The 12,682-nt window shown below is 38.5% G+C and overlaps 1 protein-coding gene across 2 annotated transcripts in view; it reads left to right on the forward strand.

The window, feature by feature from the left end:
- DPYD (dihydropyrimidine dehydrogenase) overlaps window positions 1-12,682 on the forward strand; it is an 880,709-nt gene that overhangs the window by 566,185 nt on the left and 301,842 nt on the right. For both annotated transcript variants that reach the window (XM_043876118.1, XM_043876119.1), the window contains exon 15: window positions 6,424-6,492. In XM_043876118.1, coding sequence (XP_043732053.1) covers window positions 6,424-6,492 — 69 coding nt within the window. The remainder of the gene's footprint in view (window positions 1-6,423; window positions 6,493-12,682) is intronic.

Raw genomic sequence — 12,682 nt, forward strand, 5'->3', positions numbered from 1 at the left:
TTTATTCAGTCTACTATAGTCTGACTATCTGTCCTCCCTGCTTCACTGACAGTTCTCTTGTAAAGGTTACCAGTGGCATCTGTATTGCCAAATCCTCTGGACACTTCTCTGTTTTCTTACATCAGCTCTCAGAAGCACCCATCCTCATAAATTTCTCCTTTCTTTATGGAACATTTTCCCCTCTTGGCGTTTGTGACACCACATTCTAATGTGACTCTAGGTCAATCCTCATCTCTTTCATTTTGTCTTGTTTTTTTCTATTCTGTTTGTAAAGTCACTAAGCCAGGTGGCTTTTAAATACCATTAATGATGAAGTCTTAAAATATTCACTTTCAACCCTAACTTCTTTAGTGAATTCTATAGTCATGTATCCAGTGTCACAAGTGATGTCATCACTAATAGTTTGTTAAATATTTTATATGTAATATATTAAAGTCAAACATCTTAACAGTTCCTGACTTATAATTGCACTAGGCTTTGTCCCATCTCAGTGAAGCATCTATGTTACATTCAGTGGTTCAAGCCAATAATCTAGGGATCATCCTTAATTTCTTCTTTTTTCTCATCTCCTGAGTATAACCATTGACCCTTCTAGCTCAGATTTCCATGTCTGGCCATTTCCATGAATATTACACAAGTCATGTTATTTCAACTTAACTGGACTGTCCGCTTTTACCCTACAGCCCCCTCATTCCGTTCCCCTATAAAGTAGCCAGCATCTTTTAAAAATGTAAATCAGATCATTTTATTACTCTTTCTTAAACCTTTCAGTGGTCTCCTGGTACCTCCCATATGCATGCATACGTGTGTGCTGAGTCATTTCAGTTGTGTCCTACTCTTTGCGACCCCATGGACTGTAACCCACCAGGCTACATAGGATTTTCCAGGCAAGAATACTGGAGTAGGTAGCCATGCCCTTCTCCAAGGGATTTTCCCCACCCAGGGATGGAACTGGCATCTCCTGTGTCTCCTGCATGGCGGGTGAATTCTTTACCACTAAGCTGCCAGGGAAGCCCCATTACCCCTGTAAAAAATACCCTCACTCCCACAGGTTTCAGCTCCCAGAGAAATGACTGCTTCCTTCTTCTTCCATTTCCTTTTGCACTCTTCTTGCCCTGTCATGAAGCACCAGTGACAAAGGCCTTCTATTTTTAAGTGTATCATGATCACTCCTACTCCAGAGTTCCTGTACCTGGAATGCAACTCATCTAATGTGGCTTTATGCATCCCTATGATTCTCCATCTTGCTCACCTGTAATGTTTTTAAATCTTGAACCGAAAATAGTCCAAATAATGTATTCTTTAATGACTTTTTTCCCCTCCTAAAAATGTAGGGACTTTCCCTGTTTCCTTCATCACTTTAGAGTTACAGATACTGGCACATAGGTCTCAAAGAAATACTGATTGTTGAATAATCAAAGACTCTGAATCAGTGTCTTAAACTCCTCTATATGTCATTTAGTGCCTACTACAGTAGGTACTCAGTTTTCATACTAAGTGATTAACTAATATTGTTTGAGTCTCTCACTTGACTCTTAAAATGTTCATAAAATGTAGGATTAGTTAAAACTATAGCATTTGGTTTTTATGTGTTTTAAAATATAAGCCATAAAAAGGGGCATTAGAAATGGCATAAATTAAATGAAATATAGGGCAATGTTGCTGTGTTTTAAAAATGTTTCATTGGGTATTCATTTCTAGTAACTTTTCATAATGTTTCACAATATAAAATATACATTAACTCTTTTTTTCCATAAGAAAAAAGTAACCTGTCTTCCTTTGCTTGATTAAAAACCAAGCACTGCAAAACACGGAAGGGCTTTCTAATCCTCAAAGAAAGATTAAATTCTGTTCAGTGTTTTTTTACTGTTGATGTGTTTTAGCCTGGCTTTTTGAAAAATCCTTGGAATAAAATGATTTGGGGTCATCTTTATTCCTCTGAAATAGAATGTCAACATATATTTTCACGAACCATCCTTTGATTTTAGATAAAGATATTTAGACTTCTTAGATAATTTAGCCTTTAAAAATAAGGTATAAAGTTATTTTTCCTTTAAATTTACTTGACAGAAAAAAAATGCTTAGGAAGTTATTTTAAAAGTGACAGTTTTAGTTTTGCATGTAGTAATTGTCAAGACTGTCAGTGATAGAAACCAGAATATAACTTGAGTTTTCTCAAGTCAAATGTGATATTTATTGGTTCACTTGAACAGGCATGTTAGTGGTACACCAGACTTAAAAGTGACAGAACCGTGTCTCCATCTTGCATCTCTACTTTGCTTTGCCTCTGCTTTTTATCATCCTAGTGCAGCTAGCTTTGAGTGGGAGTGGGAGGGTTGGCTTGGGTAAGTAAGGAATCCGTCACTGATTACTAGCTGCTATGAACACACTTTATTCCAGTTTAGGGACCAAAGAGGAAAAAAGTCTTTATCTCCCCAGCTCAACTGAAGGACTTCAATGAGAGTAGAGTAGCTGATTACTGTGATTAACCCTGTTGGAGATATTTTCCCAGCTTTTTGGGTAAGAAGGTAGAGTCTGTTTTTTGAAGATGAGGAACAGGGTGGTGCTTAGCTATTCAGAGCACACAAAACTTCTGTCTGCTCAGCATAATCTATCTCTCCCACCTGTGGCCACCCCTCCCCAAGGACAGCATGCCCCAAATCATACCCAGTCACTGCGTTCCTAGGCATTTGATGGCACCAATGTTCTCAATGTCCAGGACAGTTCTCTGAGTGTTATTTACTTCTCTCTATCAAGCCCAAATGTACTCCTCATAATCTTGGGGACTTAAAAGGTGAATGATGATTCTAACCAATCCAGGCACAATCAATATATATTTGAAGAAAAAACAGCTTTGTCAAAATAAAAATCACCATTTAGTAAAGAGGAACTATGTTAGTCCCTACTTGAGAACATCTATCATATCCAGTTGTCAGGGCCAGTGAACCTTGCTTTCCCGGAAGTGGCTTCCTTGGTCAGCCCATCTGCCCACCTGGACCCTGCCCACTAGAAGGATCGTCCCTGTTGTCCTCTGTGGCGCCTGAATGGAACACTGGGGAGGAGGATGCCATCCTCATTTAGCAGTCACTTCATATTTATATGGGAGTATAAACTTGAGCGTTACTTTGTCATAACTGGAGGCAAGTTTGGTTTTTGTTTTTTGTCTGTGTTTCTTGGTTTTGAATAGAACTCCCTAAAAACCTAGTTCTACTGTTTGTCTCTTTCACCACAGAATCAGTATCTAATGCTAAAGTCATTTTTTTCAGTCTGAATCTTTGAATCTAACCTTGCTCTTGACATTTTACCAGCAAGCTCGGGGAGTCTGCTCCTTCCCTAAATCCTTAGATTGACCTTTCTTTATAGAACAGTCTTTGGACTCTGTGGGAGAAGGCGAGGATGGGCTGATCTGAGAAAATAGCATTGAAACATGTATATTATCATATGTGAAACAGATCGCCAGTCCAGGTTTGATGCATGAGACAGGGTGCTCAGGGCTGGTGCACTGGGATGACCCAAAGGGATGCGATGGGGAGGGAAGTGGGAGGGGGGTTCAGAATGGGAAACACATGTAAACCCATGGCTGATTGATGTCAATGTATGGCAAAAACCACTACAATATTGTAAAGTAATTAGCCTCCAATTAAAATAAATAAATTTAAAAAATAAAAAAAGATGTATTTGTTGACTTGACCTCGAGGCCACTGAGGACAGTAGGATCTGTCCACCTGCCCCCAGCCCTCATCCCAATTGGTTTTCATTTCAAATGAAGTCCCCCTCTTTTACATGCAAGGAATATTCAAGAGGAGGTAATAGTGTAGTCCCTGAAGGTCTGGTACCTCTCTGGAGAATTTCTCCCTGGTCTGTTTTCTAACTGGAGGGTGGGGAGAATAACGTCAGATTTTATAGCATGTAAAAATGGCAGAAAGAGTGTATTGAAGATGCATAATTATGCTGGAGACCCTTTCTTGCTTGCAGATGGGCAAGTTTGGAAGTTGACTTTTCACTTTCTTTCAGCACCTGTAGAAAAGGCCAAGGGTCATTCTTACATTTTTTTTTCCTCCCCAGTTCTTAAAAGCTACACAAAAGTTGAATCCTAAACTCAATAAGAAAACAATCATGCATTCTTAATTTTCTTCCTCTATTCATCATCTACTTTTACTTTTCTCTGTTCCTCTCTCTACATAGGAATCTGTTTGAATACACTGTTTCTCCTGGCTTCCTTTTTGCTCAGCATCATCTTACTTTTTTTTTTTTTTTTTCAGCATCATCTTACTTTTGTCTGACTAAAGTTGTAAGATTTTCTCAGTCACTCACAGTCAGCCTCTCAGATCTCCTGATTCTTCTTTTTCCATCTTAATACACACAGTTTCTGTGTATTTTGACATCTGACCCTTTCTCTGTCACCAAGACCAGCATTCACAACAGTTCTGCTCACTCTTCTCTCTGAATCATACAATAATCATTTGCCAAAGTTTTCACCAATTGTTTATTTTTTCCCTTCTCTAACTCATGGTGTTCATATCTGCTTAATCTTAAAAGGATAAACTGAAAATGCAACTCTCTGTTCCTAAACCTTTAGTGACCTCGTACATTTATTCAATCAATTCTACTATGTGCCAAACATCATGCTGGTTATTGTAGATAAAATGATGAATGGTGCAGAGCAATCCAGGCACCCATGGAGGATCATAGTCTATCAGGAAAAAATTGACCCAGCGTTAAGGACAGGCTTATTCAGTATTTAGAGCTCTAGTATTCAGAACTCTCTCCTGTATGATTATAGCTTATTTTCTTTCTCTTACTGATAAAAGCATTCATCTGACTTGTTCATCACATCTTTGTTTTTTTGTAAGGCAAAAAAAAAAAAAAAAAAAAAAGCTGCTTGTGGTGAGAGTCCAGGGCCTTTTAGTGGACTCTTCCACTAGACTCTGTGGCTTTAGATTTGGCACAGACTTTGTGTCATGATCTCATAGTCTTTAAATGGTAATTATAGAAAGTAATTACTGACATATACTGAATATTTGCATTAGGCCAGCAAAAACTAATGGCTAAAAGCACAGATTCTCAGTTAAATTTCTGGGTCTGAGTCCTGGCTCTGCTGTTTATTAGCTCTGAAACCTTTGTGTCTCAGTACCTCAGCATCTTCATCTGTAAAATGGGAAGAATAATTTGAGAATGATTAAGTAAGTTAATAGGATAAAATACATTAAAACATTACCTGGTACATTATTAAAGCCATAAACTCTTAGCAATTTGATTATTACTTTTCTAAGTAGATAGTGGGTTTCCCTGGTGGCTCAGTCGTAAAGGCCCTGCCAATGCAGGAGACATGGGTTCTATCCCTAGGTCAGGAAGATCTGCTGGAGAAAGAAATGGCAACCACTAGAGTATTCTTGCCTGGAAAATGCCACGAACAGAGGAGCCTGGTGGGCTATAGTTCATGGGGTTGCAAAAGAGTCAGACACAACAGCAGCAAGTAGATAGTAGTGTTATCCATATTTAACCAATGAGGAAATTAAATGTCTTGTCCAGGACCACACAGTTAGTGATAGAGTCTGAACTCTAATCTAGACATTCTGGCTTCAGAGCAGATACTAGTAACTACTACTCCATGAAGCCTCCATTATAACATACTGTAATACTGTAGTTAAATAATCAATATTTAACAAACTTTAGAACTATAATTCACTCTGAATATGTAAGGTGTAATTATCCATATTATAGTAAGGTATGATTGAAGAAGACATTAATTTATTTCCTTTCCATACCTTGAAACCTTTTAGCTATACCAGTAATTACATTAATAAATATTTCTACATCATTATGGACTTCCTAGGTGGCTCAGTGGTAAAGAATCTGTCTACCACTTCAGGAGATGCCGAAGACCAGGGTTCATTCCCTGGGTCAAGAAGATCTCCTGGAGTAGGAAATGGCAACCTGCTCCAGTATTCCTGCCTGAAAGAACCCATGGACAAAGGAGCCTGCTGGGCTGCAGTCCATGGGGCTACAAAGAGTTGGACATGACTGAGTACACACACACTCCATCATTATATAACTTAAACAACTCTTTTTGCATACGCAAGTTCATGTAATTCTCACTATCACTTTTTGAGGTTGGCAAAGTCAGTATTATTATCTCCATTTTAAAAATGACAATGCTGAGGATCAGAAAGTTAAGTCACTTGCTCAAGCATTCAAAGACAGTAAATGAGAAAGTCTCTAACCTAAGTCTGAAGCCGCAGATCTTATCCTTTGCTTCACTATAATTCCATGCTGTAATTTACTGATTTCTTTCAGCAGATGGAAAACTAATTTTTATGATATAATTTACCATTATAAACATATATATATAAATAAAATAGACCCCTGTGTACAAAGACAAAACTATTTGAACTAATTTTTCTTTCCTTTCTCTTTTTAAAGATTGTGATTGCTAGCATCATGTGCAGTTACAACAGAAATGACTGGATGGAACTCTCCAGAAAGGCTGAGGTAATGATTTCTTTATATTTATTTTATTTCTTCTCTTCTATTTTTATTAGTTTTAAATAAAGAGCTGTCATGAAAAATAACCCAGTAGAAGAAAAATTGAGTGAAAAATGGTAACTTAAAACATTTCTATTACAATTTGTTTACCCTGTGTTTTCATTAAAATGATGGAAATGTAAATTTAAAAGGAATCTATTCTATAAAAGTAGTCCCTTAGATTTCACACACTGCCTAAAAATCCTTTATTCTTTGACTCCATATACTCTTTATTTGCATATTAAGCAAACTGTATATTATGATGGATGCCATGATAAAATTTAATTCTACCTTTGAGAGTCTAACTTGATCTTACCTTGCCTTTAGGCAAGCTAGTTTGACAGCAAGAAAAGAAATTTTGAATATAAAGCTCTTGAATATTTAAAATATAAAAGGTTCATTTAATACTATTCTAGTTTGAATACAGACATGCATAAAATGGTAGGACAGAATGCTCCTGAATGGAACACTAGTCAGCGAGTTTTCTATAATATAAATTGAATCTTGCACAAATGCAAACAACTAACCATGTGCCTCAAATTTCTATTTCAAATAGAAAAATACATACTTAAAATTATGTACTTATGTCCATTGTCCTATCGTGAAAAACACTGTAGCTGGGGTTTCTTGAAAACTTGTAAGATGTGAAGACTAAACCTAACAATAATTGTGAACTAACAGCTCTGCCTTATAAAATGTTATAAAGCTTTTTATAGCATTTAAATATTGTGATTGTACAGTTTATTTAGATATCTTAGATCTGTGAGGGCAAAAATTGTTTCTGGGACTTAGAGGGATGAAATTAAATATGATCAGTAATTGGCTTCATGATCTTTGTTGCTGGGTCCGTTTTACACATGTATTTACCTAATTGACCATGAAATTTTCCACAGAGCCCAGGTTTGGCATGAGTTTTGCCAATTTAAATCTGACTATGATGAATGGCTTTATCACACTACTTGCTCCTCTGCCTTCTGTAGAATAAGATACTGAAAGTATTTTTGTCAATAATGTGTTAATTTTTTTTTCTTTATGATTTTTTTTCCATTTATTTTTATTAGTTGGAGGCTAATTACTTTACAATATTGTAGTGGTTTTTGCCATACATTGACATGAATCAGCCATGGATTTACATGTGTTCCCCAGTACAGTATACTAACGCATATATATGGAATTTAAAAAGATGGTAACGATAATTTTTAAATAAGCCAATTTTACTTTTAAAAAGTCAAAAACTTTTATATATGCATAAAGATACAGCTTAAAGATAATTTCCATATTTCTCACATATATCTAATATATATCTATCTCACATATATCTCAGATATCTCGTATATCTCATATGTGAGATATATAGTATTCACATATATCTAATTCTTTAATTGTAGTTTTATTCAATATTATTTTCTAGTTTCTCATTAGCAATCAATCAGAGTAAAAGGGGAAGGAGGAAGAAAAGGAAAATGTGTTTGAAAGAAAGAAAAGGAAAAAGATATGCCTTCCATTCAGTCAAAATAGTCAGTTAGATTTCTCAACAGAAGAGCAATTTACATATCAAGGAGTTCGACCTATAGTGTCAATTAAAAAAAAAAAAAGTTCCCTCTCATCTTTGAAATATGGACCAGCTCAGGGCATAACACATGAAGGAACTATCCCCAGGTCTTCATATTCCCCTGGAGGGAAGCAATAGGCAGCATGATTCCATCATAGCTCATATGGTAAGCACCCAGTAAAGCTTTGTAGAGTCAGTATTTGGTTTTGTTTCCGTGAACACATGCTTCACAGCAGATTAAAACAGATTTTCTTACAATGGAAGAGCCCACATTAAAACAAATCAACAAAAACAAAAGTGTTCAAGCCAAAGTTACTCTACTACTTACAGTGTACATTTGTTTGGGGGTGGTGATAATGAAGGGTAAGAATCGAGAGAACACACCAGCCGTTCTACAAGCCATTGCTTTTAAGTTCAGCAAGTCACTTAATATGATGACGGATATGCTTTAAATTCATGAAGTTCCTCTCTATAGAGTAGATTAATTCTTGAATTGCACAACAGGGAATTCAGAAAATCTTGCTATCAGCTCTTCACTGTTATATCTGAAAACAGAAATGCATGTGTGTAATAGCAGAGCAGATCCAGTTGTACAAGAACATGAAAAAATAGAGATTGAGAGAGAAACTCTATATCAGAATGAAAATTTGGACAAGAAGGGACCCTTATTATTTATTTCGTTGGAGACTACCACTTTATTGTATTATTTTGAATAAACATTTAAGACCATGTGTGGGGGTTAAAAGAAAAAAAAAAAACAAAACAGAAACCTAGTACATTCTTAAAATATGGTAAAATCTACCAGATGCTGTTTTTAAAAGTCAGTGTGCATGCAGTATACCCTTTTTTTCACATGCATATTCTTGGAAATAGAACCATGTTGAACCAACTTTCCTTTTCACTCTAACTCTCCAGAATATACATGCTTTTAATGTCTTATTCCTCAACCTGGTTTTAATTTGTCTTGTTTTTTGAGCACCATAAAACAGAAGCAGCCTCCGGAAAAGGTTTTACAGCTTGGTGTCAAATCAGTAGCATTGTTAGACTTGGTTCAATTTCTTTGGTTCAGGTATCTGATCACATGCTATCCTAATTTTCTGGGACATAGATAAACTATTCCAATTCCATGGAAGGAAGATCTCTGAAGCACTTACTATTTTCAGAGTCCCTGGCCATCCAAAACAAAGGTGAATAAGGTATAGCCTCAGCTATGTAGACATGTTCACAGTTTAAATGTGTATACCAAATTGAACCATACCCCATAGTAGATCTTAAATAGATCTTGAACTCATTTGAATAGATTTGGAATCCATTTCTTTCTTAATGTGTGTTAGCTTAGAAAACAGAGCCTGAGTCAAAATTAATGTGAAGATGCTTCACTGAAGGATTCAATTCCAAAGCAATAAGAATGGGGGGCGGGGAGGGGAGTGAAGGCAATGGGAAGAAAGGAAAGCAGATGGAGCGTGGTGCGTTCCAGAGCTGGCTGCCACTTCACAAGGAGATGGAGCCAATTGCTCAGCCATGTGGGATGGGAGGGCTGTGTGGGATCATCCTGCTTCACAACAGTTTAGAGAAGAAGATGAGTGAAGGACATATCTACTGGTTCCTTCTGTTTCCTCTCTCTCATTCATCACATTTTATACCCCAAAGGTTTACTTTCTTCTGCACATTTGGGCTGCGGGTCCTTCCCTCCTTAAGCAGCTGCTTCAGAAGCCAAATCCCACAGCATGTTGAGAGCACTGGCCCTCTTGGAGCTCCCACTCTGACACGTTCAGTAGAGAGTCCTGCTCTCATTCTGAGGGAGCTATGAGAGCTGGCAGTGACAGGAAGGCAGAGGATAGCAATAGGAACCAAGGTTCTTTTTTAAGCTAGTGGCAAAAGCTTGGGTGGCAAGTAAGGCCACCAAATTTGAGGAGACATATTAATTAGGTGTGGCTCAATATGCATTGCGCTTGTGTGTGCTAAGTCATTTCAGCCATGTCCAACTCTGTGTGACCCTATGAACTGCAGCCTGCCAGGCTCCTCTGTCCATGGGATTCTCCAGACAAGAATACTGGAGTGGGTGGCCTTGTCCTCCTCCAGGGGATCTTCCCAACCCAGGGATCAAACCTGCTCTTCTATCTAACCTGCATGGGCAGGCACATTCTTTACCACTAGCACCACCTGGGAAGCCCTCAATATGAGTTGCTGCCATCCTAATCTGAAAGCCCCATTAATCTCTTTGCTTTCAATCAACTCACAGTCTTCCCACTAGCTTTCTTACCATGTAAAACTCTTAACTTGACCTGTATGGTCTGGTACCTGGCCATTCCCCTGGTGTCTCCTTGGGTTTGTTCTTTACATTCCAGACCCCAATGGCCTTCTTTTACTCCTCCAACACACTTGTACCTCAGAGCCTTTGCCATTACCCTGGGCTGAAATGTTCTCTCTTCCTCCTCTCGGAGCTCCCTGACTAGTAGTTTAACCCCCTGTCCTACTCCTTCTGAAATCCTATCCTCAGGAGCTAGGATGTCATATCATTATCATAAAGTTAATGAAGGTTAAGCTTCAGAGCCCTTACTTGTACAAGCTACTTCCAAGGCCCTGTACCTGATTTTCTCTTTTTAATTTTTAAATCATTTTTATTTTCAAAGAAGTATCTGCAAATTGTATGAACTTCAGGCTCCTCCCCCAAATCTGGGTCTACCTCTGCTCATGCCTTTTCTCCACAGAATTTAATAAAACTGGTGATTAACAGTGATGTCATCAGCTCTTTCACCTGTCTTCTTATGACAAAGCAAACTGTCTGGGTGGACATCTCATCTGGTTCACTGTTTAACCCCCAATTCCAAACACAGGGCTTTGCTGGTCAGTGGACAGTCCTCAGATATTTGTTGAATGAAGCAAAATAAAGGCAAAGAGCTGATATACAGGCATGTGACAAACAAAAGGAAGCAATTACAGAGTCAATGGGAAGAATGGATTTGATTTGTCACCATGAACTTGAGGTGATTAAAATCCAAAGCTGAAGGTCAGGGATTTGATGGGTGATTGCCAAGGGTCTGACTATAACTGGTATGCCAAGACAAGGAAGGTCCAGCTGAGAGGCATAGGTGTCAAAACCAGGTGACCATACTATTCCTAGCAGAGAGTCCAAATAAACCACTTTGAAGCCAGGTTCCTTTCATTTTTTTTTAAATTAGGATCTGGACTAGCAGTATTTCATAAAATTAAATAGATGTTGAAGTTAGGAAATCTCAAATAGGCTGAGACACAAAGCAGACAGAGGTACATGATAGGACTACGTAGGACCAGTTGGATATAAGTCCCTGAACACTAACAGTCAGCAGGACGGAACAGAATCAGGAAAGATAGATGTCTACTTGGAGATGAGAGATAGTCACAGACTTAGTGCCCAGTGGGGCCCAGGCCAATCCAGTGTTTACTTGTCCCAGGTCCATTTCAAAGTGGTCTAAGATCCCAGAGAACTTGGGTCCCCAGTTTTGGATAGTTGAGACTGACTGACAGTGTTGCTATGTAGAAAGTTGGCAGTGGGCCTCATGTATTCTTTTAACAGAAGAAAATTAGAGAGAATCCAAGAAGTGTCCCTGGAGTAGGCAGTGGCAACCCACTCCAGTATTCTTGCCTGAAAAATTCCATGGACAGAGGAGCCTGGCAAGCTACGGCCCATGGGGTCACAAAGAGTTGGACATGATTGAGTGACTGACTGAGCAGACCCCAAGAAATGTAGCTTCATGTCTTTCTACCCTGCTTGGTCTCTTATGTCCTTTATTTGTTCCCCTTGACCCATGGAAGGCTTCTCTTCGCACTAGGGCTCTGATGTACAGCCCCAAGCCACCCTCTGTCGTTCTCACTGTGCTCAGGCTCTGATGCCCCCACTGGGCCCTCATGGATCTTCCTCCAAACTTCCTCCCTTGCTCATCCCCAGCCAGTGACTTTAGAACTACATAGACCGATAAGGAAGGGAGAGGTGAGGAAAGGAGAAGGAAAAGAACCGTGTAGCCCATTTTGTTGGACATATTGTACAAGGGTTTGTGGTTTTGCTTCCCTAATTTCTCTGAGAGGTTTTACAAAGTGATTCAGAGAATTTTAGAAATCACGTTACTACCATGACTCTGAGAATTTCTTAGAATAGTTTTCTGCCACCATTTCCCCCAGCCCCAAGTATGGATTTTTGTTGTTTCGTTGTTCAGTCACTCAGTCATGGAATTCTCCATGGACAGAGGATACTAGCAAGAATACTAGAGTGGTTTGTCATTTTCTACTCAAGAGGATCTTCCCAACCTAGTGATTGAACCCTCGTCTCCTGCATCTCCTGCACTGGCAGGCAAATTCTTTACCACTGAGCCACCTGCGAAGCCCCCAAAGTGTGTATATAGCTACTTTATATTCTTTCTCAGATCAAAGCTGAGGAAAGGCAAGTTGGAGATTGTAACTGAATGGATAGATGGATGGATGGATAGATGGATAGACAGTGAGACAGGTAGTTAGACTAGATTAACTGCTTATACTTACATAATATTTACTGCAGTCCAGGCACTGTTCTGTCATTTGCTTTTATTAAATTTATTTGTACCTTAGAAAAGCAACCTTATGAGGTACTTT

Source organism: Cervus elaphus, chromosome 20 (genome assembly GCF_910594005.1).
Source record: "Cervus elaphus chromosome 20, mCerEla1.1, whole genome shotgun sequence".
Lineage (NCBI taxonomy): Eukaryota > Metazoa > Chordata > Mammalia > Artiodactyla > Cervidae > Cervus > Cervus elaphus.